Source organism: Ochotona princeps, chromosome 5 (assembly GCF_030435755.1).
Source record: "Ochotona princeps isolate mOchPri1 chromosome 5, mOchPri1.hap1, whole genome shotgun sequence".
NCBI lineage: Eukaryota > Metazoa > Chordata > Mammalia > Lagomorpha > Ochotonidae > Ochotona > Ochotona princeps.
The window spans coordinates 48,569,618-48,596,168 of record NC_080836.1 but is presented as its reverse complement, the minus strand read 5'-3'; the positions used below and the strand labels follow the sequence as shown (position 1 = coordinate 48,596,168).

The 26,551-nt window shown below is 43.8% G+C and overlaps 1 protein-coding gene across 2 annotated transcripts in view; it reads left to right on the top strand.

The window, feature by feature from the left end:
* The window catches only part of STK39 (serine/threonine kinase 39), a 310,521-nt gene that overhangs the window by 112,933 nt on the left and 171,037 nt on the right, over positions 1-26,551 (top strand). Inside the window, exons 6-10 of one of the 2 annotated variants that reach the window (XM_058664585.1) lie at positions 3,563-3,672; positions 3,899-4,000; positions 5,997-6,130; positions 14,653-14,701; positions 14,805-14,870. In XM_058664585.1, the coding sequence (XP_058520568.1) occupies positions 3,563-3,672; positions 3,899-4,000; positions 5,997-6,130; positions 14,653-14,701; positions 14,805-14,870 (461 nt within the window). Of the gene's footprint in view, positions 1-3,562; positions 3,673-3,898; positions 4,001-5,996; positions 6,131-6,930; positions 7,067-14,652; positions 14,702-14,804; positions 14,871-26,551 lie in introns of those variants that run through there. The other variant, XM_058664586.1, reaches the window with a different exon arrangement.

Sequence of the window (26,551 nt, the reverse complement as noted above, 5' to 3'; positions counted from 1 at the left end):
TTAGTCTGACCCAATGTTAGCCGTTGTGGCCAACTCAGGAATGAACCAACACATAGGAAATCTGTCTCTCTGTCTCTCTAACTTTAATTTCCAAATCAATAAAAAAGTCTTTTTTTAAATTGTTTTTCACTCTATTTTGTTTCTACTCCTGGAAAATGTTAGTGCTCATCCACTCAGTCTACTGCCTTATGTACTAGAAAGTAGACAACCATGGGCCATTGTTCCTTCTAACGATTATTGTTAGGAATATTTATATGAGGAAACTTTAAAAAGTTCAGGAAGAAATGGAATTAAAAGATAAGTGCATTTATTTAAAAAACTATGCATGATTTTTTTTCATAACATATTTTCCATGAGCTTCTTGATGACCCCTCGGATGTGGTGAATCACATATGCCTGTAAGTAATGTACTAATATGACTAAAGAAGAAACCTCACAAGGAAACAGATGCTCACATAGGTCAAGTGCCTCGCAGAAGTCTCACAGCTGGGAGATGGTCCCCTGTTTGGCCTGGCTGTTTTCTGCTCAGTCCTCAACTATTCAGGGCGTGAGGTTTTCTGATAGATGTACCGCTCTCACCATCGGGTAACTATTTCTCAAAATGTTGCAGCTCCTCCTCAAGGGTTAGCAGTCACATAGTACAAGATGAGAGTTACTGAAATGATGCGTGTAGGTGGCAGACATTGTGGTATAGCAGGTTAAGCAAACACTGAGGATACCTGTATTCATTATCCTAGTGCCTCAGATTGAGCCTTTGTCAACCATGGGAAGCTGATCACCTACTTGGGTTCTTGTTACCTGTGTGGGAGACCCATATGGAATTCCTTGCTCCTGACTTTAGCTTGGCCTAGCTCCAGCTGTTGCAGGAATTTGGGGAGTAAAACAGCAGGTGAAAGATCTCTCTCTTCTCTGTCACTTGCTCAGCTTTTCAGATAACTAATTTTTTTTTCAAGTTTAAAAATTAGGCAGAAGTAATGAATGAACATCACCAAGAGTCAGGTTGTTTGCGATGTTTCTGTCATTCATCAGAACGTGTAGAATTCTGTCTGATGACCAGGGAGGGTACAGAGTGCCTGTTTTTTCCTTTTTAAGGCATCCTCAGTTTTTGATTGGAAAGCGAGTAACAGAGGGATAGACAGACTGAGAGAGAGAGATCTTTTATCCAAGGATTCACTCCCCAGGTGCACACAGCTGGAAAAGGCCAAGTAGAAGCCAGGAGCCTGCAAATTCATCTGGGTCTCCCACATGGGTAGCAGGTACCCAACTAATTGAGCTATCATTTACCGTCTTCCCAGGCAGCAAAGAAAGCTGGATTGGAAATGGAGGAGCCAGGACTTGAACTAGTTCTCTGGTATGGGCTGCTAGCTTTGTAAACAGTGATTTTAGTACTTTGCACCATATTGCCTACTGCAGTTTTGTCTCCGTGCGTAAGAAATGTGTGAGCTTTAGAACTGGACTCATTCATATGAATTAAGTTATAACAATCCCTCGAAATATATTTTTTCCCACATACTAACTTAAAAAGTAGCAGTCAAAACAAAGTGTCTGTCATTTTTTTGTTTTGTTTAGTTAATATCTTTTCAGAAATTGAATAAACTAGTTGTAAATGAAATTAAAAAGCCAATGTATTTACACTGAAGCACTGGTTGCTACTTTATCAAAGCCACACAATTGCATAACCTAATCTTATATACCTAGATGAATGCTAGCAGTTTTTGATTTTGCTATGTACTTGGTGTTGTTTTTTGGTAATTGCTATCATCTTGTCAATCAAAGAAAAGGACCAGCAAAGGAAAATGCCCTTTTATCAAGTTTGGACAGAGGGAATACTCACACTGGATTGCATGTGATGGCATTTTGAGGTGTTAAATACCCTTTTCTTCTTCTTTAGAGATTTATTTATTGGAAAGTCGTATTTACAGAGAGGAGAGACAGAAAGATTTTCCATCTGCTAGTTTACTCCCCAAGTGGCTGCATTGGCCAGAGCTGAGCCAATCCGAAACCAGGAGCTTCTTCTGGGGCCTCCCACACAGGTGCAGGGTCTCAAAGCTTTGGGACCTTCTGATTTCCAAGGCCACAAGCAGGGCCATGGAGCACCTGGGACATAAACTGGCACCCATATGGGATCCCAGTGTGTACAAGGCGAGGACTTTAGACAACTACCCTCTTCTTATCAATGACTCATTGTCTAGTGGTCTTTGACTTGGCTTTTGCCAGTAAATATACTCATCCTGAATAATTATACTGGAAACGTCTCACTTTTTTAAGCCTTTATTTATAAGTGTCAGCAGGATTACATTTATTAATAAATACCAGGTATTGCATTCTGTACTCAGGTGCAAGGATAATTCTTGCATATATACTTGTATGCATATATGGTATTTTAATATTCCTACATAAAAAATTGCTAGCATATGAGGTGTTAAGTGCATTGTCAGATTCTACAAGCCATGCCATCTGCACTTACAAAAATCATCCAGAAAGCCGACATTGGGAAGAAAACAGTGTTCACTGACTGAGCTCTTCCTTTGTGTTCACTGCTGCTCATGGACAAACCCAGGCATGTTGACTATCTGTTCTTGGGTATATGGATTTGCCAGCGTTATTTTGGCTAAAGTGTTAGCACTATTTAGGCAAGGATGTGGGAATGTGAGACACAGCTATTATTCATCTTTTATTAAAAAAATAAATCCTCACTCTTGAAACATTGGCAGTCTGAGATTACAGAGGCTAGGAAAAATAATGATAATAAAAGAAAAACTTACAAAAGAACTATGGTGTGTGCTACTTTTACTGCTTCCAATGAAAATCTTGTAATTTATTTTCTGACATGAATCTTAGCTAAGAGCCAAGACCCCGTGGTATTTAGATCTTGGGAATATATATGTTAGTTATGTTAGTTAGTTATGAGGTAGAATTTTTTTTCACATTATGACTTTGGTTAACTTTTTTTTTTTAAAGATTTATTTATTCTATTGGAAAAGCAGATGTACAGAGAGGAGGAGAGACATAGAGGAAGACCTTCCGTCCAATGACCCACTCCCCATGTGACCACAACAGCCGGCGCTGCGCCAATCCAGAGCCAGGATCCCCTCTGGGTCTCCCACGTTGGTGCAGGGTCCCAAGGTCCCAGGCCATCCTCGACTGCTCTCCCAGGCCACAAGCAGGCAGTTGGATGGGAAGTGAAGCTGCCAGGACTAGAACCGGCACCTATATGGGATCCCAGTGCGTTCAAGGCGAGGACTTTAACCATTACACTTTCGCACCGGGCCCAACTTTGGTTAAGGTTTAATGGTAAAAGTGAATTGTCTGGTAAGCTTTTGGACCAGGGTGCTGACTCATCACCTGTGATGGTTTTCATTTATTCCAGCATAGGTAGCTGGCAGATGTAAGGGCTATCCCTATGGGTAACTTAGGGTACTCCCTGAATAGGTTTAATAGATCAGTTTACCACACCACTGTATTGTTCACCAGGAAGAGATTTATTCAGAAAGCCAAGATTTATAGGCAGTCATGTCTTACCTAAAGTAAGGTGCTTTTTTTCTCTTTTTTTTCTTTTCAGATTTTGGGGTAAGTGCATTCTTAGCAACAGGGGGTGACGTTACACGGAATAAAGTCAGGAAAACATTTGTTGGCACCCCGTGTTGGATGGCCCCTGAAGTCATGGAACAGGTAAAAGAAAAAAATTTAATTGGCATAGCATATAATATGCAATATCATCACACTGACATTTCATTTACATTGCAGTAGAATGCATCATGTAGCTAAAATTTAATTCCCAGTCACTAGCACTTAGAAAACCGTTACGGGAGTTGTGTATAATTTCTGACACAACGTGGACTTTCAGTGTGTGACATGCTGGCCATCTAATTGTGTTTCTTTCTGGTTTCTTTCTTAGGTGAGAGGCTATGACTTCAAGGCCGACATGTGGAGTTTTGGAATAACTGCCATTGAACTAGCAACAGGAGCAGCGCCTTATCACAAATATCCTCCTATGAAAGTAATTATCTATTGCAAACAATATGTCATGTTTGAAATGGGACTGGCTGGACATTACTCTCTAGTTCTCTTGAAGATAATCATTAGTGCCTTATACCTGAAGAGAACTAATGGAGGAATGTGGCCAGGCTGGATGCCATCTGATGTTCTCAGTGGTCAGCATAGGACAGCAGGAACACAGTGCCAGCTTTGTGGCTTGCTTGGCATTCCCAGCCCAGAGATGAAGGAAGAATGTAAACACTTGCTCGGTCAAGGTTGATAGCTAAGACAGATGCTAGTAATTACTCTTGTGATAGCCCCATAACGCCACATCCCTGAAGAAATCTGAGACTACTAGTAATGTCATTTGTACAGATGCATTTCCCAGGTTTTCAGGCCTGTTCATCTTGAACATCCTGTGCAGCATTTTCACCCCTGTGCTCTTGGTGCAGTAGTTGTCAGGCTCTTGAGTGCAAGTGAGCCAGGGTTGGTAGGAAGTAGCATATGCTTTGGCTGCTATCGTGTTGGAGATTTCTGTTAAGTTGCCTACCTCTTTTTCTTGAGTTTTGAAGTGGTGCTAATCAGGAGTGATTTACCCAGTGGGTAAGGATGCTGAAAGAATTCAGTGGAGGGTATGAAGATATTTTTAAAGAGGGTAAGATTTGGGGCTGTTTCATGTCATTGAATAGATTTAGGAGGATTTGAAAATAATACAAAAAAATCCCAGAAAATAAAAAGTTAAGCCATTTTTAAGTGATGCATTCCTGTTTTTAAAAAATTGCAATTACAAGTAAGAATAATGAAGAGGAAGAATGCTTATTATATTTTATCAGTTACAGGCAATCTCCTAATATTTGAGTGTAGTTCATTTTATTGTTTTTCCTTTATATTTTGACACATTTTAACATACTTAGAATTTGTGCATGCATGCATATATGCGTGTTCCTCTTTGTATTTCTTATGCATATGCAAATTCTGATTTTATTATGAAAAATTTTAAATTGAAATCTCAATGATTGATTTTGGAGAAAAAGGTCTGAGTTGTGTCTGAGCAGTTTTTGTTTTATTCAGTTTTTCCTTTGCCTGCTTTCTCCACTGAAGCCTAGTCCTGGGAATTACAGCCTGCAATCCTGTTGGACTTTGCTTACAAGCTTCACAGTCCACCTGCTATTCTCCTCCCCAGACAATAATCTGCTGCCTCCATTCTCCATCTATCACATTTCTAAATGTATTTGAAAAGGGACTTGACATGTATAACGTTTGCATAAATCATGGCTGACTTATGCAACAGCAAAATTTATTCATTTTGCAGGTCAATAGTTTGCTACCCATTTCATAGCAAAGAATTTTGATGGTAGTGTGAACAAGTGGAGTGTTTCTCTTTTTGATTGGAAGTTGTCTTTCATTTTGTTTGGTCGCATGGCCTTTTGATCTGATTATAATTTTTAGCAATTCAGTTATATTCTGGCTGTCTCTCAGCATCTTGCTGATTGAATTTTGCTAGGTCCCTCAGCAGTCTTTTATATGCTCCCTCTTAGTCCTTTTTTTAAAAAACAAATTCATGTTAACTCCTGTGATGTTGTGGATTTATTTGGAGGACTTGGTAATGTGTGGCAGAAACCTTGCGCACAGGCAGTCCCTGCTCACGCAGTGCCCCGGCCCTCTTTGTCTGGCCCAGCTGCACCTCCTCTCCCCATGAGCCAGTGCTGCAGCTACGCGCACCTCCAGGCCATGGGAGAGCCACTCCGCACGAAGCTGCTGTCCAGGTCCCTCAGGGAGTTCCCACAGTATGGGAGAGCGTGAGTTCTGTGAATCAAATAAGAGAAAGGTTAGAGGGCAAAGGAATGGAGTCAGAAAGAGGAAATGAATATTTTTCAACATGCAGTTTCTCGAAAGCTAAAATCATGGGAAAGCACACTAGTACCAAATGAAGGACAGGCTTTGATGTGTGTTCCAAGATGGTCCTGCTGACACTGGCTGCACTGACATTCTGGCTTTCCATTTTGTCCCTGCCGCAGGTGTTAATGTTAACTCTGCAAAACGATCCGCCCACCCTAGAAACCGGAGTAGAGGATAAAGAGATGATGAAGAAGTACGGCAAGTCTTTTAGAAAGTTACTTTCACTGTGTCTTCAGAAGGATCCTGCCAAAAGGTATGCCACCCTGGCTGACTGGGCTCATGAGCTGCTCTGCATCCTGACAAAGCTGTGTTTATCGACAGGGAAAGGCTGTGTGAGGACACAGGGAAGGTGCTTGCAGTCTTGGGAGGTAGGGGTTTGCCCTGCTCTGGTCTCCAACTTGAAGTCTGTGATTTGAGATTTGAGAACGCGGTTCCAGGAGGGAGTGGAGGACGAGAGAGAGGCAGAGAAAGATGTTTAGCCTTAAGAAGATTCACAGTGCTTGTTAGGTGTGGGTTCCATCCTCCGAGGAAACTGAGTCAAACAGAAATGAAAGGAAACTGGCAGCTCAGCTTGCCGAGCACAGTGTGGGTTGAGCTGACCTCTCCGGTGCTGCACATCCAGCGTGCTCCAGTCCAAACCAGGCAGAGCTGCTGAATTTTGCATGAGCTTCCTTTTGGTTACAGAAAAAGTTGTTTGTGCTGTTTAAAAGAGCATCAATAAAGAAGATGAAGGGAATTTTTTTCCTTTTACCTTAGAAAGTCTGATCATCTAAACAAAAGCAAATGGCTTTAAATTTACTTCAGTGTTTTCTGTTTATTCTTGGGTTACTACCCTGAACTCTGTGTGTGTGTGTGGAGGGGTTCCAGTTCATACCTTCCTTCATCCCTTCTTAATTTCTGTGACTGAAATATTCTGGGTAATGATGCTGAGGAAGCTCTGTGTTCCTTCTGATTAAAAAGAGAATGTTAATGGCATGAAAGCTTCCATCCCCCAACCCCACATGCTTGGGTAAGCTCTTGTTGCTTAGGGCTCGGTTGCCTGGCATCATCATGACCCAGACCCAGTGAGGCTTCTGAGAAGTTGCTGGCCACTGGAACTCAACCAGGGACCTAGATTTATTTTTACATTTTAAAATGTAATGACCCACTTCTCTTCTGGAGCTCTCCCTTTCAGAGCAGGAGCCTACAAGTGAGAAGGGATTCCTTTACTCTTACCTGCAAGTTCGTTATAAACCTTAGGCCTTCTAACTTGACATGGTAATTGAGGATCTGCTTGGCTCCCATTCATACATTTGACACAAGTTCTGTCATTGTGCCCATGCTCTGCGGCTGTGCTTTTGCGTTCTTTGCCTGGATTTGCCTTAGATCTTTCCCATAGGGAAAACCTTTCTCACAGAGCCAGTCTGAGGAATGTCTGCTGTTAGCGCCCTGGAATCACTCACTATGCCAGGGCATGATTATTTTGTCATCCCTTGTGGACTCCATTGTCCTTCGCATCTGATTTGTAGGGCTGGGAAGACCCTGCAGAGTTATTTGGTCTGCCAATGCAGCTGTTTCTTCAAGCTCCCTGTGGGTGAAAATGCTCGTGGATGTTTGTGTTGTTCTTTGTTGTTTGATTGCCCTCCCTTTACAGTCTGGCAACACTACCAAAAGTCAATATTTGACGTCATCTAGAAGACAGAATGTGATCCTCCACAGCCTAGTGAGAGAAGTTATTTGTCTTTCCAGTTATTTCTAGGTTGTTCCTGATGCTCTTGGGGATTTGTGAACTAGTTGAGATCCCACCTAGTGGCCATGGCCTGTAATGTTACACAACTCCAGCTCCTGAAGAAAATGGTCCTGTGGGGGCAGTCAGGAGTGTACTTAGTGACAGAGCAGTGGATCTCTGCAGAAAGCCTGGAGTAGATGACTGACATACATGGTACTTTGCTAACCATTTTTTATTTCCTAAAGATTTTTGAAATCTGTACATTTCATTTTATAAGCTCAAGCATCAGATTTTCTCTAGTTCACCAGCTTCCCCCAAACATCCAACCCACAAATTCCAACCCCAAATCCCATACATCAGCTCTTCAGGTTTCTAGAAAGCCTTACCCTCAGAGTGTTCCAGTAACAGTGCACCGATGTGCTGGATATTAGTAGTCTTTCTTTAGACTTTTAAAAAATTTTTTCTGATTGAGTCTGTTCATACTGTTTTGTTGTGGTCTTGTATAACACAGACCTGGGGCGGTACACAGACTTCCCAGAGGGCTCTTTTATGTTTATGAAAAGATGCACGTGTTGAGAGTGCAGAGGGATACTTCAGAGGGTTTCTGGAAAGTATGTATTTGGGGTGAAAAAAAACCAACTATGCATGGATTTCAGTTTCTTAAGAAGTATCATTTATTGATTTGAGAGACAGAATGACAGAGAGGTTGGGATGAGGGAGAAATCATTGTTGCATCCATGGGTTTACTCGTCAGGCAGCTGCCTGAGGCTGGGCGCTGAGAACTCCATCCGGGACTCCTGCATGGGTGTCAGGAACGCAAGGTCAGGAACCGCTGTCTTCTGCTTCCCAGGCTCATGAGCAGGGTCTTGGGTTGGAAGCAGAGTCGTTGGTACCCAGGTGAGAGCACTCGAAAGTGGGATCCAGGCATCCTAAGTGGCAACTTAACCAGCTCCAACATTTACCCTTTGTTTTTATTTTTCCATCTTTCCATGAACCTTTTGAAGTCCCCTGTGAAGTGAAGAATGGAAGGTGGAGAACAATTCATGAAAAGTGAGAGTGAGGAAAAAAATGCTATTGTTGATTTTTTTTTTGTTGTTGTTAAGGATACAGCTTCCAAGTATGTGCTTGATACTAAACAGATACGTGAACACTGAATTGCTGCCGAGTTCTGTGAGAGAGCGTGGCTGTTCTCAGTGCTCTCTGCTGTTGTGGATGGGATCCTCTGTGTACTTTCTCCCCATATATCTGGTTTAAATGCCACATCTGAGGTAGGCATTGCTGGATGGGTTTCTGGCTCTTCTGACTCATCAGCTGTCTGACTTCATTCCATCGCCTGTACCATGGTCCCAGAATTACCTACTTTTTAGTTGCTCTGAGGATGTCCTAAGCTCATGCATATGCAGCACTGGGTTCTTGCTGAAGAAGTGGAAGTTACTGTCCATTATTTGCCCTTTCCTCCTGGCCAAGTAAGGTTGTTGGCAACTGTTAGCCAGAACAGCAGTACCCTGAAGATGTGTCTTTTGTTTTATTTTCTCTGTGTACCATAATTTGTTGGACTATGTACTCAAATTTCTCCTGAGTTATTTAAGTAGTTTAGAAGGATAACGACTTATCTTTATATCTAGTATCAGAATAGTATCATATACTCCATCAGGATACTTGAACAACTGGGGGGGGGGTTGGGAGCTTGGAATGCCAGGGTGATTTGTACTCAAAAGAGTTCCAGAAATGAAACCCAATTCAAAGAGTTGGATGAGTGAGTTCATGGAAACTGGCTAATATTTATTTTTTCTCTTGCCTGCTTGTTGATAATACACCTGTAATCTAAAACTAGTTAAGTGACACCAAGAGCCTGGAATTGCTGAGTAAATTTGTTTATTTACCTTACATGTGCTTGTGCATGTGTATGAGAGAGAGGGAGAGGGAGAAATCTCAACCTCACCTCCTGGTTCCCTTCCTCAGATGCCTGCAATGACTTGGATTAGGCTGACCTGCAGTTCAGAGCCCAGTCACCTGAGTTGTTGCTGCTGCTCCCTGGAGTCTGCACTGGCAGGAAGCTGGAATGGGTAGCTGGAGGTGGGAACAGAAATCAGACCCTGCAGTTTGGACCATCAGGCAGAACACCTGGCTGATGCTCAGTACTTGCTGAGCATGAATGAAGAAAATGCCATGGGAAGCAATAGGAGTACCTTCTCCGAAGTAGCTCGCAGATTAGCTGAGAAGGGCTGTCCTTCCACGGGGCCTTCCTTCTAAAAGAGGGCTGTTAGATCTTTTGCCCTATCCAGTCTGTGTTTTGCATTGGCGTCGATAAGTGTTGCTTGTATTTGTGGAGCAGAACATCTTGCTGTTTTGTAAAATTCAAAAACAAAAACACAAACACAAGAAGCAAGCTTTGATCTTGTAGCTCACATGCTTCATATGGAAAGCAACTATAAAAAGAACCAGCATTTGGGGGAAGAATGAGTAAGACTGGAATGTTTCTTCTCGGGGAGGGGCAGGATAAGAGCAGCAGCTCTGCTGGAGGCCCATGAACATGTAGAACTTGTTAATGCAAATTGTCCAAACCACTTTAACTGTGTTGTATTTGTCCTGAATCCCTTGAGAGGTCTTTCATTCTCATTGGACTTTGGTTCATCCCTGTATATTAACTGAGTTCTTCAAGAGATTTTTCTCCTGACAGTGTTGGTACTTGCACTATGTTGCATTATTTTTAAAGGATGTGAGTTTGAATCATCACTCAAATCCTGGACTACTGTTCTGGTTTCTGACTGCATTTTAGCATGTCTTGCAAGAACAGTGTTTACATTTATGTTACATTATTAGGCTCGATGATTGCTAGGGGTCAAGTAAGATATGACTATAATTGCCAATTTTTTGTTGCCTAAGAGTACATATCTGAGAAGTGGCATTGGCAGCTCTGCTTTTGCCAGGCTGTGATAGTTGCTGTGGCATTCAACTTGAATAAGCAAAGCTTTAAAAAAGTGCACTGTAGTATTTCACAATCCTCTATCTCCACCATCATTTTCCTCGTTTCCTGTGGTTCCATTTTTCCATATTTATCATAGAAATGGTGTGGTTCATGTGGAATTTTACTCCAAAACCATAAACAGTTCAGCTGATTAAGCATGAAAAGGAAACAGCCTTGCTCTTTAGTTACTGTCTATATTGAATTGGTATACCTTTTATATCACAATGTTTGAGCCTATTTGTGGCTCTTTAAATTGCTCCAAATTTCTAACAACCTCCTGGTTTTGTTTGTACTAATGGAGGCTAAGACTAGAGTGGAGTTCAGAAAAAGGCGTTTTCCCTTGTAGCCTGCTTTTCTCTCTTAAAGGCTGTTGGTTACCATAGAAATGACCTTGCTGGGAAAGGGAAAGAATTTTCCCAGCCTTGTTTCTCAAGGTATGCATGGCATTTGCCAGCCTTCTTTCCACAGGCATCCTTCCTTGATTCAGGGTTGGAGCAGGAGTGCCCAGGGGTTCACCTTTCCCTCCCAACCCCCTGTGGTGCTTGCATCCCTCCCTTCCTTTGGCTTGCTAGAGTCTTATTTGCTTTTGACCTTTCTCTTGCCCCCACATTATACTGAACAGATGCTGAGGCTGTGATGCTGATCAGTCTGGTGCCCAAGTGAAATGAGTAGTGCTGGGTCCCAGTGTCTCGCAGCATCACTTTCTTCATTTATTTGACTACAGCATGGGATTGAGCTGGGGCAGCTTTCAGTGTTAGGCACTGAGAAGGTAAGGATGAGTTGGATGTGGTCTCTGTCTCGGAAGGGCTTATAACCTATTTGAGCAGAGATAGTGAGGAGTAGGATTGAATGCAGAATCGGAAGGTGGAAAGAGTACCATGGAGGGAGCCATGCATGGGATTTGTGGGAACAGAAGAGTTACTTTGGAAGCTGATGACATCTTGATTGGTTCTTGACTGATGAGGTAGAGTGCACAGGTTGCTTACATAAATGTAGCAGCCAGAAAAAAACAGTGTATTCTTCTCACAAAAGGAGCAGGAGATGGGGAGAATATTATTGTAGTTGAAAGAGAGAACTGCATGAGTGGGAAGGAAGTGAGGATAAGAGACAGGAGGCAAAATACAGAAAACTTGCTTAAGTCTGATTTGGGAAAGATTTGGGTTTTCTTAGCTAATACCTGGGAAACCCTGTCCAAGTTGGGTTGGAAGGAGCATCAGCAGATGACCTAGCTTGGCTGGCTGTTTTAGCTATGACGTCAGCCAGCAGCAGTGAGGGTTTCAAACTAAACACCAGCCTGGAATTCTGTAATCATCCCAATTTTCTTAATGTCATTCCAGTTAAAAAAAAAAAGAAATCTAAGTTAGTTTGATTGCTGCTTGGTTTTAGAAATTCTACCTTATGATGGCCATGAGTCCCAACACTTGCAGTAAGTTACATGATGGTGTGATGGTCTTTTTTTGAATTTGAAGGTTTATCTTGTCTTCTTGAAAGGCAGAGTTACAGATAGAAAGGGAGACACACACACACACACACACACACACACGCACGCACAGATGTGAAGTGAGAGAAACAGAGGTATCTTCCATTCACGGTTTCATGTTTCACTTCCCACATGGCCACACAGCTGGCAGGGCACAACCAGAAGGCAGGACCTTCTTCCAGATATGATACAGAGTGCAGGGACCAAGCACTTGGGCCATTCACCATTACTTTTCTGGGAGCAGAAGTGGAGCAACTGGGGCTTGAAGAAGCACCATTACAGGTAGCTTCCTTTGCTACGCTACCACCCTTGTATGATGGCTCTAAATCAAGTTCTTCCAGTGGCACTTCCCCTTCAGAAAGCCCGGAAGTGCCGGCCTGTCCTGCTGCAGCTCTTCAGTGTTGCAGTACCTGCTGCATTGTAAGTTGTTGCAGGTGCCATTCCATTTGCCCTGTTCACTCTAGTACGCCTCACGCCTAACACAGCTCTCATAAAGTATTTACTGAGACAATAGAAGTACAAAATCCTAAGACCTGGAGGCCAAAACCTTGACCATGATCAGAAGCAGTCAACGTTAACATCAACCCCCCAGTAGTACCTTTCTTTTTTCTTTTTCAATTCTGCTCCTGCTCAACAAGGTGCAGATTCCTGTATGAGCTTACCCAGGGATGCTAAACCTAGTGTTTAGACTTTTATTTACTCTTAAGTACTTACCAGTTTAGCAGCTGTTTATTGCAGTGCATTTGGAAGCCAGTGTTCACTCAGGATCCGCCCCTCCTATAGAAGTGCACAGTTGGTACACTCATGGACATGCTGACGTTCTGTGATTCTTTCTGAGGCTTGGGTTTGGTTACCAAGAACATCGTAGTGGAGCTTGCTGGCTTTAGAGCAGTGGTTTCCAGTCATTTTGAGCATGAAAATTCCTTTAAAACCCATATCCTTTGGAGCCTATCTCACTCCTACCTTGCATCTTCAGTGCCTGAGAGAACACCCAAAGATAATCAGTAATACTTTCTTCTCTGTTTCCAGTTTTTTATTATGAAAAAATTGAAAACATATTTAAAAAGTAGCACAGAGTTTACTTCCATGTCATAACCAGATTTAGCAATTATTAACATGGCCCATAAATCCTGTATCTGTCTACATTTATTAGGCTGAGCTGCCTGACTATAATAGACTTTAATTCTTGAGCTTACATCACCTACAAATAAAGGCCTCATCCTATATAAACATGATGCTTTTTCATACCTAAGAAAGTGAAGAGTAATATCGTAAACTATTGAACATCTAGCATATTCCCACATCTGTAATACTATTTCCACACGTCTTTTGCAGTTCCTGCCAGCGGTCATTCAGTGAAGGGTCACACGTAGTGTTTGCTTCTGTGTCTCGTTAAGTCTCTCTTCATCTACAACTTTTTTTCACACCTCCCCCTTGCTGCTGTGACATTAACTTTTTGAACACATCAGACCATAGGTCTCTCTGACCACTCTAAACTCTGGACTTTATTACTTATTGTTACAAGATTAGACAGAAACTATATTTGAAGGAAGCTATTCTCTGTGGACGAGTGTCATTCAGTAAACAGAAGGATTAACAGAAATTGTGATTTTGCTCCTACTTTGAAACATTTGAAGGAAAAATGTTGCAATCCATGAGCATCTCTGGGGAGTTTCCAGGAGCAGCATATTCATTCAAAGCCCAGGAATTACCTTTAAGAATGCTTGCCAATTGTAGTGGATAAACCCAGACCTTCAGTCGGCAACTCCCTGACAAGCAGCGGAGTGAGCTAAGAGTAGCTGCCTCTGGTGGTGTGCTTCAGAAATGAGGGCCTTGTCTGGAAGTGCAGTCTGAGGATCCCGTATCTGAAATGCCCAGAACCACGAAAGTTTTAAGATTTTGGAGTTTCTCAGGTGTAGGAGCATACATATGTTCAACATCTCGAGTTGAACAGAGTGCTGCAAAATTTGCAGCTGCTTGAGCATCAAAATGCCCATTTTAACCTTAATCAGACCTCCCATTTACAAGAAATAGGAAGGTAGAAAACCAGCCATAAGACATTCTGGGAAAGCAGTCACAGCAATCCTGTAATGCCTCTAACTTTGTTATGTACTGATCTCGATCGTGTTTATTGTCGCCGCAAGGACAGCCATGTGTTTATGTTACCGAGGGGCAGAAAGCACTTTACCTCGGGATCTGTGCACCTCTTGCCGTCACTGCTGCTTTGGGTATCATGGAACGTGGTAGACTCTAGTTGCTGTGGCAGGGTCAGACAGCAGTTTGTATGGTTTCTTCAGCCATACAGGGGTGTAACTCACAGCCTCACCAGCCTGCCACCTTGTAGAAGTACTCAACTAGTGAAGTTAAGAATGGAGGATGGAAAACTGATTATGCCTCAAGCATTAAACTCGGACTCTGTGTTTTGCCATTGTAGTGTCTGGCAAGAACTGGAGAACTGGTGTTGATTCACTTGGTGCCAGCTTATAATTAATTTACTTTCTAGTTATGCTATTCCTAAAACTGGTCTTCAAGAAATAAGGTTAGGTTGTTTCATCAAGGAAGGCAGTGTGTTTATTAAGTGGTCGTTGTTTCAATTCTAATTTATTATTGATCTTTCAGGCCCACAGCAGCAGAACTTTTAAAATGCAAATTCTTCCAGAAAGCCAAGGTAACATGTTTAAAAAAACCAAGTAAATCTGCTATTTTGAAATCACTATGAATTTCTCTGTGTCCTGCTTGATGTTAAACGGTGGGGAATATCTGTTTTGCAGAACAGAGAGTACCTGATTGAGAAGCTGCTCACGAGGACACCAGACATAGCCCAAAGAGCCAAAAAGGTAAGCACCGCGCAGCCTCGCTGCCTAGGCTGGCTGCCCCTTCACCTGGACACAAAACCCCGAGCAGAATAGGAGAGAGGTTTCCACAATGTTCCACACATGGCATTTAGGAGTCTTCTAGTTATCCACAATTCAGGTGACTACCATTACCTTTTACTCATTTGCTATGCATTTTTGGTATAGAAACAATTTTGGGGGAACTCAAGTGATTCAATTTTTGTTTATGAGCTTTGCTTTAAGGAAGGTTGGAGAAAGGATGTTATAATGTTTAAATATCAGAGGAACACATTTTTAAATACCTTTCCTTCGGATTTTGCAGAAAAGAGGTAGTTTTGAACACAATTTGAAATGGTGGAAATGAAAATATCTGTGGGATACAATCCTTTGTCAGTAAAGACCTGCAGTCCCTTTTATAGTCTGTTGTGTTAACTAGATTATGTTACAGATCTCCTGAAAAATCTTCCATTCTAGGTTTTTTTCTATAGATTTATTTTATCTGAAGGTCAGAGAGAAAGAAAATGAGACAGAGATAGCAAGAGGAGAGAGAAAGAGATCTTCCATTCCGCTGATTCATTCACCAGAAAGTTCCAGCAGCCAGAGCTGGACTAGGCTGGAACCATGAGCCAGGAACTTCATCTCTGTTTCCTAGCTGGGTGGCAGAGACCCAAACACTGTGGATAACTTCTGCTACTGTTCTCAGGCTTTTAAGTAGAATGACAATGGAGCAGCCTAGATGGAACCATTGCCCTTATAGGATGCAGTATTGCAGGTAGTAACTGTGCTCACTATGCTACAACAATAGCGTCTCGGTTTTATTTTTCTGAGATGGTTTATATGTGTGAGTGTATTTATTTATGTGTGTATTTATGCAAGTTTCATGTATTTGAAATTTTAGATTTCGTTCCAATGTTGATTAAACCTAAGAGAATGTTAACTTCCGATTTGGTTAAGTTTGGTTTTAAAATTAGATTAGATGTTTACATTTCAATATATTTAATATATTTCCAGGGACAAAGGGACGTTTCCCCCTATCTCTTTTAGGGAAAGCTTGCAGGAATCTGACTGTTCTGTGCTGTAGACAAAATTGACAAAGAAACACCCTTTGGAAATGGTATCTCATCATGCCCAGGTAGAGGGACCCGAATGGTTTCATCCAGATGTTGCTTCTCTGAGACACCTGTAGGGAGTACACGTAGCTGATGCTGTGTGGAATTGTCTTAAACAGGCTTTGGAGCAGACTTCAAGAAATGCTGCCTTGTCTACTGGTCTCTGAGCGGAATTCTGGGGCTCAGCTGGTTTCTGGGTTGATTTCTGGGCTTGCCAGGTTGAAGGGGAGGATTGGTGTGGTGAGAGCCAAGGTTGGTCTTGTATGCCAGACTTCCCTAAAGCATCCACTGGAGTTGCTTGCCTTGAAGGACAGCACAAAGATGTTGAGGAAGGTCTGACTGAAGAGAAGACTGAAAGACATGAGGATGCATCTCTGGGGTGCAGCCTTTTCAATTTCATTTCCTGATTTTCTGATTTTTGGGGAGATGGAGCTGGGAGATTCATGCGCTTTTATCCTGTTAGCAGATATGGGGGGTTTCCAGGCCTGTTCTTTATCCAGAGTTCAGCCCAGCACCCTGTCACGTGGTGGTCAGCCAGCCTCTGAGTTGCAGATTGTTCTTCCTTCCCAAGCTCCTCTTCCAGTGCCGAGCCCAGTCTCACAGTACTGCTTTGGTGGGTGATTGCTGCCCATCTGCTCACTCACCAAGTCTCTCTCTACCTTGTGTTCTGCATCTTGAAATCCCCTCCTCTGCTGTTTTTAAAGTAGACAATTGCAACAGATTTCTAGCTGTCATAACTTTCTTTAGCTACTACTACTTTATGATGTCACTTAATTGCTCAAAATTAGTGTTCAGTATTAAATAAAGCTGCAAGAAAACAGAAGCAAAGGATGATTTCTGAGTAATTGAGAGCAAGCCTGTTAGCCTTAAATTTATGGTGGCAATTCTAACTTCTGTAGCCTTTTATTCTATCCTCCAGCCAATTGGAGCCATCTGCAGCTTCTTGTCAGTGACCCACACTCTCCCTTGGAACTCCTATTGGTTTGAGAAAATCGTCTGTGGCTTTTTCCCTACTTTTTTGAATGTTGAAGTTATTTATTACGTATTTGTGTGCTGCGTATTCCTAACCTCATTTTGCATGAATCTTAAATGCCAAGCAGCTGGGATTTTTTGAAAGAGATGAGTTTTAAAACCATGTTTTCTGCCAAAAACTGGCTGGTTGATTTCAGAGTGAAACTTCAGGATTTGTTTCATCATCTGTCCTTCAAATGGGAGTTGGCCATTCAACTCAGAGTTGCACGGAGGAGTTCAAGGAGAATATGAATTCATCCTTAGAGCATGCTACAGACAAGAGAGTGTCCCAGATAATGTTAGCCTGGCTCTCTAGCTTCAAAACGCTGGCTGTTCTCCTGTCATAATTCTTATTTTAAAGTGCACTTGGGGCTCCTAGCTCCACTACACTTGTGTGTAGCTTCTTTAGGAACAGGTGCGCTGTCCAGACTGCCTTCATAGTGCATCTTCTTTTTCCTAGTAAGTGTCCACAAAATGTTTACCCACCAAGCAAGCCCATGTGCTCAAGTGTACCAGAGAAAAGCCACTCAGAACTGGGTTTTTTTCACTGACTTGCTGCTCGGTGTACTGCTGTTCCTAGGAATCTGTTAACGGTGGGCAGTTTCCCTTTGTCCATTTCCCTTGTGATTTTGGGAACAGGTGGGATGTTCCTTGTTGGAAACTTTGCATGAGACTTGGCCATCGGAAAAGGTACATTGTTTTAATCACCATATGTAACATGTAAACTTTTATTGTAGGATGTCTTGTTTTTTCTTTGTTCCTGAATTCTCACGGTATTTTTTGTTTCAGCATTAGGACAAGGGTCTTTTGTGTTATTTGCCCTTGACCAATAGGTCTGTTTTTGAGATCTCCCCAGTGACTCATCTTCCTGTCTTCCTGTGCTCCCATGCCTTCTCACTGGTCCTACTCTACTTTCTGTGGGGTGTAGATTTTTTTCTAAGAGGTACTTGTCCATGTTGGCATTTGGAATTTTTTTCCTCTCAGTTTGCTGTTGTTTAGAGAGACAACATATACCAGCATGTTTGAATGACAACCAGGCCTTTTGCAAAGCTCTTCGACACTTAAGCAACCATTGTTAGTGTGAGAACTGTTGTCATAGACAACATTCTCTGCTCTCCCTTCGCTACTGGCCACCAAAATTAAGATGTGTGTGTGTTTCCTTCAACATGCACCATTTTTCTATGTAAAGCATAGTGGGACTGCTATTGCAGCTGCCTTTAGGAAGTCCCAGCAGGCCGCCACCACTGCTGTCCCTTTGCAAAGGAAAACTAGAAAGCAGCTGTACTCGGGTTTGGCCCAGGAGAACAGAGCCGATTGCAGCTAAGCAACTTCCTCTCCCCTTTTCCCATATATTGTACATGAGAAGCAAAGGCCTCCTCGTCATCACTGCCTCTCATGTGATTTCCAGCTCAGTCAGTGGGCACATTGGCCAGAGAAGCAGTGAGGTATGGCAATGCAGTTCCCAGTCTTTGCTTTGTGTGCCTGTGTTCTCATGGCACATCAAACTGCCTGAATGCTCCTGACCATGAAATGAAGGTGAAGGAAAAGTTATTCATCCTCAGAAGGAAGTAAGGATGTGCTGCCAGTGCTGCGTGACAGGATCCCCAAGCCTGCCTGTTGTACCTCAGGCAGGGACACTGTTTGATAGGATACTGCCGAGTGCTTAGGCTTCAGGAGTAGGATTAGATTTTACATTTAGTACTTGCTGTATCTTGGGCAGTTTTTCTTTCTGCATTTACTTTTTGTTTTGAAACAATTTCAGACTTCCAAAGAAGTTGGAAAAATAGTACCGAGAACGCATATTCTCTCACTCCTGTTGGAACTGTGCAGAGTTAAGTTGTAACCAGGAACCCCTTTGTCTTTGCATTCCCCGAAAGCAAGGTCACACTGCCATACCTAGCAACAGTATAGCCATCAACATCAGGTCTGTCAGCACCAATACCATATCGTTTTCTGATTTGGGTATCTACTTTAGTTTTGTTAATTTTGCCCATTTTTGCATTCAGGTCACTTCTCTGGCCCAGGTCCCAATCCAGAACCATTGCGTTCCTCCATCATTAGGCTGCTTCAGTCTGGAGCAGTCCTGCTCTTCACCGGCAGCAGACTGGAGGGCTTGCAGAGGAGCACTGCTTCAGCTCAGGGAAGTCTAGTGCCCTCTTCACCGTGACATGCAGGGGATTCACTTTTGATAAGGGCACCTCAGGGGCACTGCTGTGGTTTTCTCACTGCGTCTGTCATATGAAGAGGCACAAGTTGCTGGTTTTGTTGCCTTTTCATGATGATAGCTTCCTGCCCTGTGCTTGAGGTAGTTATTTCTCACTTCTCTGTGGTGAAGCTCACGTTACCATGACTCTAGCAGTCTGTGCATCCTAGAAATATAGAGATACATGAGAGACAAGTGTCCTGATGGCCATTGTGCATGATGAAGATGGGTTTTCTATTATTGCTGGTTTCAGTGGGAGGTTTCTGCATAGAGAAGGCATAAGAACTAGTTACTTCCCCGGCCAAGCGCAGGAAATAGCACTTCCTTTCCTGCTGCAGCCATGCTGCTCTGCCAGGAGGAGCGCTGCTGGTAAAGAACTGAACGTTTACACAACCAGTGTCCTTTGTTTTCAGAGCACGTCTGTTTAAGTATCCGTATTGGTTCTGGGCGATTGGGCCTGAAGGCGTGTGGGGCAGGTATCCCTTTGATGACTCACAGGTGGAGGCGTATGAAGTTGAAAGGACAGGCCTGAGGTCCCCATGGCTGCAAAGGGAAGGAGGGAGCCTCAGTTGTTACTTCTGGTTCAACATTCTTCTCACTAAATTCTAACTCAGAAGGAAGAAGAGATGATGGGAGCAGATAGCAAAGAAACACAGATGGAGAGAACAGGCAGAAGTAATAACACACTCAGTAGGGAAAGGGAAATACAATTGTCATTCGCCCTCTGTTTAAGGCTCCTCAGTAGGGTGCCCATGCCATTTGCAGGCACGGGGAGATGCTGTAGATGTCTGTCACCCTGAGAACCTGAGCAATTTGCCAAGGTCTCTGCAGGTGGAAAGGTAATGAGCTGATAGATTTTGAAGCAGAGAGAGGGGTGACAGTGAGTAGTTTGATAGCATCAACAATTTTTTTTTTACCATCCTAAAATCTATTAGTAATGTCTTTATTTTTTTTATTAAATTTATTCATTAATTACATTGTGTTGTAATTACATAGAATCTGGGATTCTCCCCCCACCCTCCCCCCATGGTGGGTTCCTCCACCTTGTTGCAATAACCATAGTTCAAGTTCAGTTGAAATTCCCCCTTTGCAAGTATATGCCAAGCATAGAGTCCAGCATCTTATAGTCCAGTCAAGTCCAACTACTTATTGGGTAGACCCTCTCTGGTCTGAGGGCAGAGACAGCAGAGCATCAACAATTGTTACATACCGGTTGGAAGCTCAGCTCTTCATTCATAAAATGGTCCAGGTAAGAACATCCAACTATGTTTGTAGAGATGAAGTTAGGCAACCCTTTGATTGAGTCAAAGTAATGAGTAGCACCAGGTGATTATATCATTTTAGTAAATTTTGTTCATTGCTTTTATTAATAGATTTTTTAAAAAAAGATTTATGCATTTATTCAATTGAGAAGGAAGGAGTAAGACATAGCTCCTGTCTACTGATTCAATCCCCCAAATGCACAGCATGGCTGACTGGAGCTGCGACAGGCAGAAACTAGGAGCTGGGAGCTCAATGGCTGGCAGTACCCAGCCCCTCCAACTGTCACCTCCCGTCTCCTGGGGTATGCATGCCAAGAAGCAGGAGTTAGGAGCAGAACCAGGATTTGAACCTAGGTACTCTGCTATGGGATGCAAGTGTCCCAGCCAGTGTGTTGATTACTAGGCCAGAGGCCTTCCCTGTGGTTCCCATTCCTGCTGCTGCTTCAACAGCTGTAGCAATTAAGGCCAGCACCACTGACAGGGTGGTAATGGCTTTACCTGTGTCTGCCCTCTCCTCCATCCATTTTTCCTTTCTGTGTGCACCATCTTCTTTGCTTCCTTCTGAGGTCTGAGATAGTGCAAAGATCCTGAAGCCAGAAACAAGCACCATAGCTCCCTTGCTTCCCCTTCACCCCTGACTCTGGGCAGTGCAAATGAGTCTTGCCCTGCCCACGCATGCCTCTGTAAGTCACCATAGGTATAAGGATGCAGTCCCGGCAGTCAGCCTCACCTTTTGGGGGGACAAATGTCACATGATGTGCCAAACCCAGAGTATCTTCCTGCATTAGCACTGGTACTGGGTCCTCTTGTGTGTCAGTTGCCGAAGTCTTGCCACAATCAGTGACATGTCTTGAGTAGATGTTAGATACTTAAGAGGATGAGACATATTATATTTCAGCAGGGTGAAGCCATCCTTAAAAGATCACAGGATTTTATGGTTGAGAACCACCATAAATATTCCCTGGTTCAGGGTCCTTCAGTTTGCAGACCTGGGAAATTGAGACCTAGGGAAGTTGGACCTTGACCAAGGCCACGAACAGTAGCAGAGTGTGAAGATGACTTCCCAATTTAATAACGTTGACTCTTTCTATCTGACAATAGAAATTATCCTACTTTTGCTTCCCTTCCCCGCATCATCATCCTGGAATTTTGCAATTAATTTGTAAAATCTTGAAAGTGAAAGAAATCAGGGATGAAATAGGGTGATTTTAGATGCTTGCTGGATGGTGATTAGTTTGTTCCAATGTTTCCCAGAAGAGGGCAGCAGTGGGTTGTAGTCTGTGCAAACAGCCCCAGTTAGACTTCCTTGGGCAGAGGCATTATAGCTGTGTATATCCTGTCTTTGCTGAGTCACAAACTCTAGATACTCTCTTAGGATTTTTATCGTACTGGGCAGAATACTGAAGGGTGATGTTCTAAATACTTTTCATCGTTTTTTCTATTATTTTAAGTTATGTTCCCCTATGTTCTTGTGGTTTGTTTATGTGAAAGGCAGAGTTACAAGAGAGCGGGGAGAGGCAGAGAGGATCTTCCATCTGCTAATTCAGTCACCAAATGGCTGCAGTGGCTGGGGTGTTCCAGGCTGAAGTAGGAGCATCTTCCAGCTCTGCCTGCTGGGTGCAGTGACCCAAAGACTTGGCTGCTTTCCCAGGTGCGTTAGAAGGGAGCTGGATGGGAAGTGGGGCATCCTGGACGCCAACTGATGCCGGCGTGGGATGCTGGTGCTGTGGACCACAGCGTTACATGCTGTTCCTCAGTGCTGGCCTGTGTGTCTTCTTGTTAACAAATCAGAGCAGTGTTCTGCTTGTTCTGGCATAGTTCATGTCTGAAACAGAATTCTCAATTTGGATAATGGGATTAGAGAACTTGCAGCATTTTGCAGTCACCATAGTCCAACCCTGAGTTTCGACAGTTTCCAGAAAGCTCTGTGGCTTCTCTGATTCTCCTCAGATCTAGGTAAGTGGTGATGGGGGATGTCAGAGGCTGTGACTGTGCAAGCGGAGTGCAGTGGTCTCTGCAATCTGTCACTCATGTTGCAGATTGGATTCAGTGTAAACTGTCTGTAGGAGGCCCTAGGGATCAGCCCCCTTCCTGCTTCGGGTTTCTTTTCCATCCTCTTGTTGGAAGCAACCACATGTATCGATAATGCTTTTCTTTCTTTTTTTTTTTTTTTAACTTGAAAGAGAGACAGAAGCAGAGATCTCCTACCCACTAGTTTACCCCCCAGATGCCTGCAGCATCCAGTGCAGGATCAACCCCAAGCCAGGAGCTGGGACCTCAAGCCAGGAGCTGGGACCTCAATCCAGGTCTCCCATATGGGGTGGAAAGAGCCAACTGCCTGGGTGATTGCCTGCTACCTTCGAGGGTGCAGAGTGGCAGAAAATGGGATTGGAAGCAGAGTTCGAATCAGGGGGACCTGGATGGGGGTTGTGGCCATCCCAACCAACATCTTAGCCACTATACCACATGCCCAGGCCCATCCCAGGGAGTCTGTCTTTCTGGGGATCTAGCATGCTTAAGGAGATGGTGGTAGTTGAGGTTGCTGTTTTTCATACTGAATACCAGAGAGAGCAGTATTTAGAGAACTTACTGTTTCCCTGGGGTTGTAGTTGGGACAGTGTTAGCCCACCAATGTTTGTGTTTATGTTTTATGTTAAAGGCTTTGCATTTTAGTCAGTTTAGAATTTAAGGTTCATTTGTTCAGAAAAATGCCTTTGAACACTAGGGGGTGCTATCAGTATAGTTCATTGGCTTACTAGTTTATAGAACTCCACAGCTACAGATTTCTTCCTTTTGAGGAAAGGCCGGGATTACACATCTTGACTGGTGTTTGTGTTGGAGCGTGTTTAGACAGAGGTGACGGGAAAGGAAAAGGAGCAAGAGAGAAGGCTGCTCTGAAAATTTGTTTCAACATAGTTGGCACATTGAGTTAAAATTTTTAAAAAAGCATATATTCTGGGTAAATGGTGCCTTTCTAGTGGCATTTGATTGGGAGCTGTAAATTTTGCTGTGGAAACTGTGACTGACTGAATGGTGCTTAGGGGGTAGTGTGTGTATTTTTAGGCTCAAGTGTCTTTTCAGGGTACCAATTGCTTAAGAGCGCTTCATAAACTTATGTGGATCTTTGAGATCCGCTTTTGCAGATTTAGAAATAACGACATATATTCTGAAAATAGTGTAAGAGGCACTGCTTTTGCAACTTTACTTGGTGAAGAATGGATTTTTGGTTGTCAGAATGAATAGGTCACTATCCTTATCTGACATCCAGTTAGATGTTTGAGGTCTGCGTAGTCAAATGTATTGTTGCATTTTTGCCTTTGGCAAATCGGCAGTGTTTTTCCAAAGGCTTATAGATGTGGGATAACTTTTCTGAAACCTGGTTGACAGACCTGTGCTGAAAGAGGCTCCAGCTACCTGCCTCCTCCCAGTGGAGCCTGTGTTCCTTGAGCATCCCTGGGCACCTGCCTAGGGCTGGCTGCTGTGAAGGCTGCGCATCTTCACCCAGCCTCCCAGCCCCACTGGGTTCCAACTTTCTCTTTTGTAAGCGGACCCACCAGGGTGACTGGAAAGGCATTTGCATTGGAATGGGTATGGAGTATGACCAGCACCTGACTGTTTGATCCTTTCAAAACTTTCAAAACATGCTGGGCCTCTCTCTGTCATGTGGAACACTTGAGTGCCTATTCAGGTCAGTTATAGGATAGATAAGCATTTCTGTCCCTGCTAGGATGAGGCCCCCATGGCTGGGAGGGCCCATGACATGCCTTCCCTGAGCCATGGGGCTAAGCCTCCCCTCAGGCAGTCAGCCACCTCACCCTTAGACATACCTTTCCAGCTGACTGGTGGCATTCTTCCAGCAGCCAGCACATTCCTGAAATCCTTGCTTATGCTAGGCCTGTCTTTTCCCTGACCCTGTGTCTTCTCAGGCCCAGCACCTTGGGATCTCCTTCCCTGCACCCCAGCAGATGCTCATGTCTGTTAGTGTTACTGTTTGTCTACCTTGGGTGCAATGCTGTCACTTGTACTTTGTTTTTTTGGTATTTTGCTTTCTGTACCAGGCTGCGTGCTAGTGTTCGGCCAGTTAATGATCCTTATTGGAGCATGGGGGAAAAATAAATGCTCAACAAGCAAGATAGGTAGGTCAGGAGCAGCCTTCGTGTTGGGGTGGGATGATGCGAGAGCTTGTGGTGGGGGCGGTAGGAGAGCAGATCTGCTCTTTGTCTCCCTGGAAAGCAGCTCAGTTGGTTCTTAGTTGGCACTGTACCTGCATTCTCATCTTTGAGCTCCTCAAGGACCCTGGCTTTGCAGTCACTTGTCTTCGCCGAGCTGGTGAGTGTCACAGGCAGGACAGTTAGTTGAGGCCGTCTCTACTGCCCTGCCCTAGGTTGCGAGATTTCAGGATATGATCATCATGTGTTGTACAGTGGATTACCTGACAGCGGGACTGTTGTCTTGGCCCCTTAGCTAACTCTCCACTGTCATCATCTTTCTTAGCCAGGATGTGCACATTTGCCTGTTACCTGAAGCCATTTTTTAAAGATGTATTTGTTTTTATTGCAAAGTGAAAAAATATATATATATATATACACACATACACAGAGAGGAAGAGAGACAGAGAGAAATATCTTCTGTCCAATGATTCACTCCCCAAGTGACTGCAATGGCCGATGCTGTACCAATCTGAAGCCAGGAGCCAGGAACTCTTCTGGGTCTCCCATGCATGTGCAGAGTCCTAAGGCTTTGGGCCGTCCTTGACTGCTTTCCCAGGCCACAAGCAGGGAGCTGGATGGGAAGTGGGGCTGCCGGGATTAAAACCGGTGCCCATATGGGATCCTAGCACACTCAAGGCAAGGACTTTAGCCATTAGGCCACAGCGCTGGGCCCCTGAGGCCATTTTTAATTAGGAAGGACTTCAAAACTAGATTCACACTAGGTTTTAGTGCTGTCTGGTTGCAGATCACCTGTTACCTATCTTCCTATTGGGAGGAAATAACGTATACTTTTTTATGTCATGATCCTGTAGATCCTTAACAGCAAGAATGACATTTTGGAAGTCCCTCAGCTGTAATTCCTAACATAGATAAGTCCACACATGAGTATGTAAGTAGAGGATTGACATCAAATTGGTTTGGAGGGGAGAACAAGAATGAGAGAAGTGGGTCTGATAGCAGAATCTGTGGGGGCAATGTGGGCTCACCCATGTGGAACTGCAATCTCTGCTGGCTTGCCCAAGAACAGTGGATGGGTTTAGGCCTTGCTGGGGACCTAAGTGGGCACCACAGCTGGGTTGGGATTCCCACTGGTGAGAACGAGAGTAGGATTGAGGACAGCAGGTGTAGCTGTAAATGACTACAGACTGCACCAGCACGGGTGTGCACTGGGATGGTGGAGCGACAGATTGGGCTTGACTCTAGCACCCACTGGTACTTGTGAGAGCCAAGTTGGGTGTAGAACAGGCCAGACTAGGTTTTGACTCCCACTGAACTATGTGAAAGCTGTGTTTGGGTGTGGACCAGGTAGTGCTGGACTGCAACACCTGACAACAAGGATCAGAGTGGGTGTGGCTGGTTGAACAAGGCTACTGTTCTTGTCAGGACAGGAGGTGGACAAAGTCAACCTGGGCCAATGACCCACTGATGTTCGCGAGAACTGCCACTGGCAGGAGACTCAATGGAGGAACTTGGGAAACTGCTTCACTGGGATGCAGTCGCTGCAAGTGAGCACAAGAAGCAAGGCAAGGAGTTGCCCAGACCATGCCGGGTTATAGTACCCTCTGACAGATATGAGAACTAGAGCAGGGGCAGGAGGAGCCAGATCGGGCTGCAACACCAGCCAGTTCAGATTAGAACCAGTACAGCAATCAGGCTGGGCTGGGTTAGGCTGTAGCACTCACCAACAGGAGCTGAAACAGAGGATGGATTAGACTAGGCCAGGATGCGTAGTAAGATTGTGGACACTGAGGTGAGGCAAGTCATGTCAGCCTGACTCAGTGAGGGCTGGGTGCATGTTTCCCAGGGATGGGGAATCGGACAGCGCTCAGATAGCTTAGCTCAGATCCTGGAACCCACCTGTGTGTGTGTTGGGGGGCTGGGTTCCTGA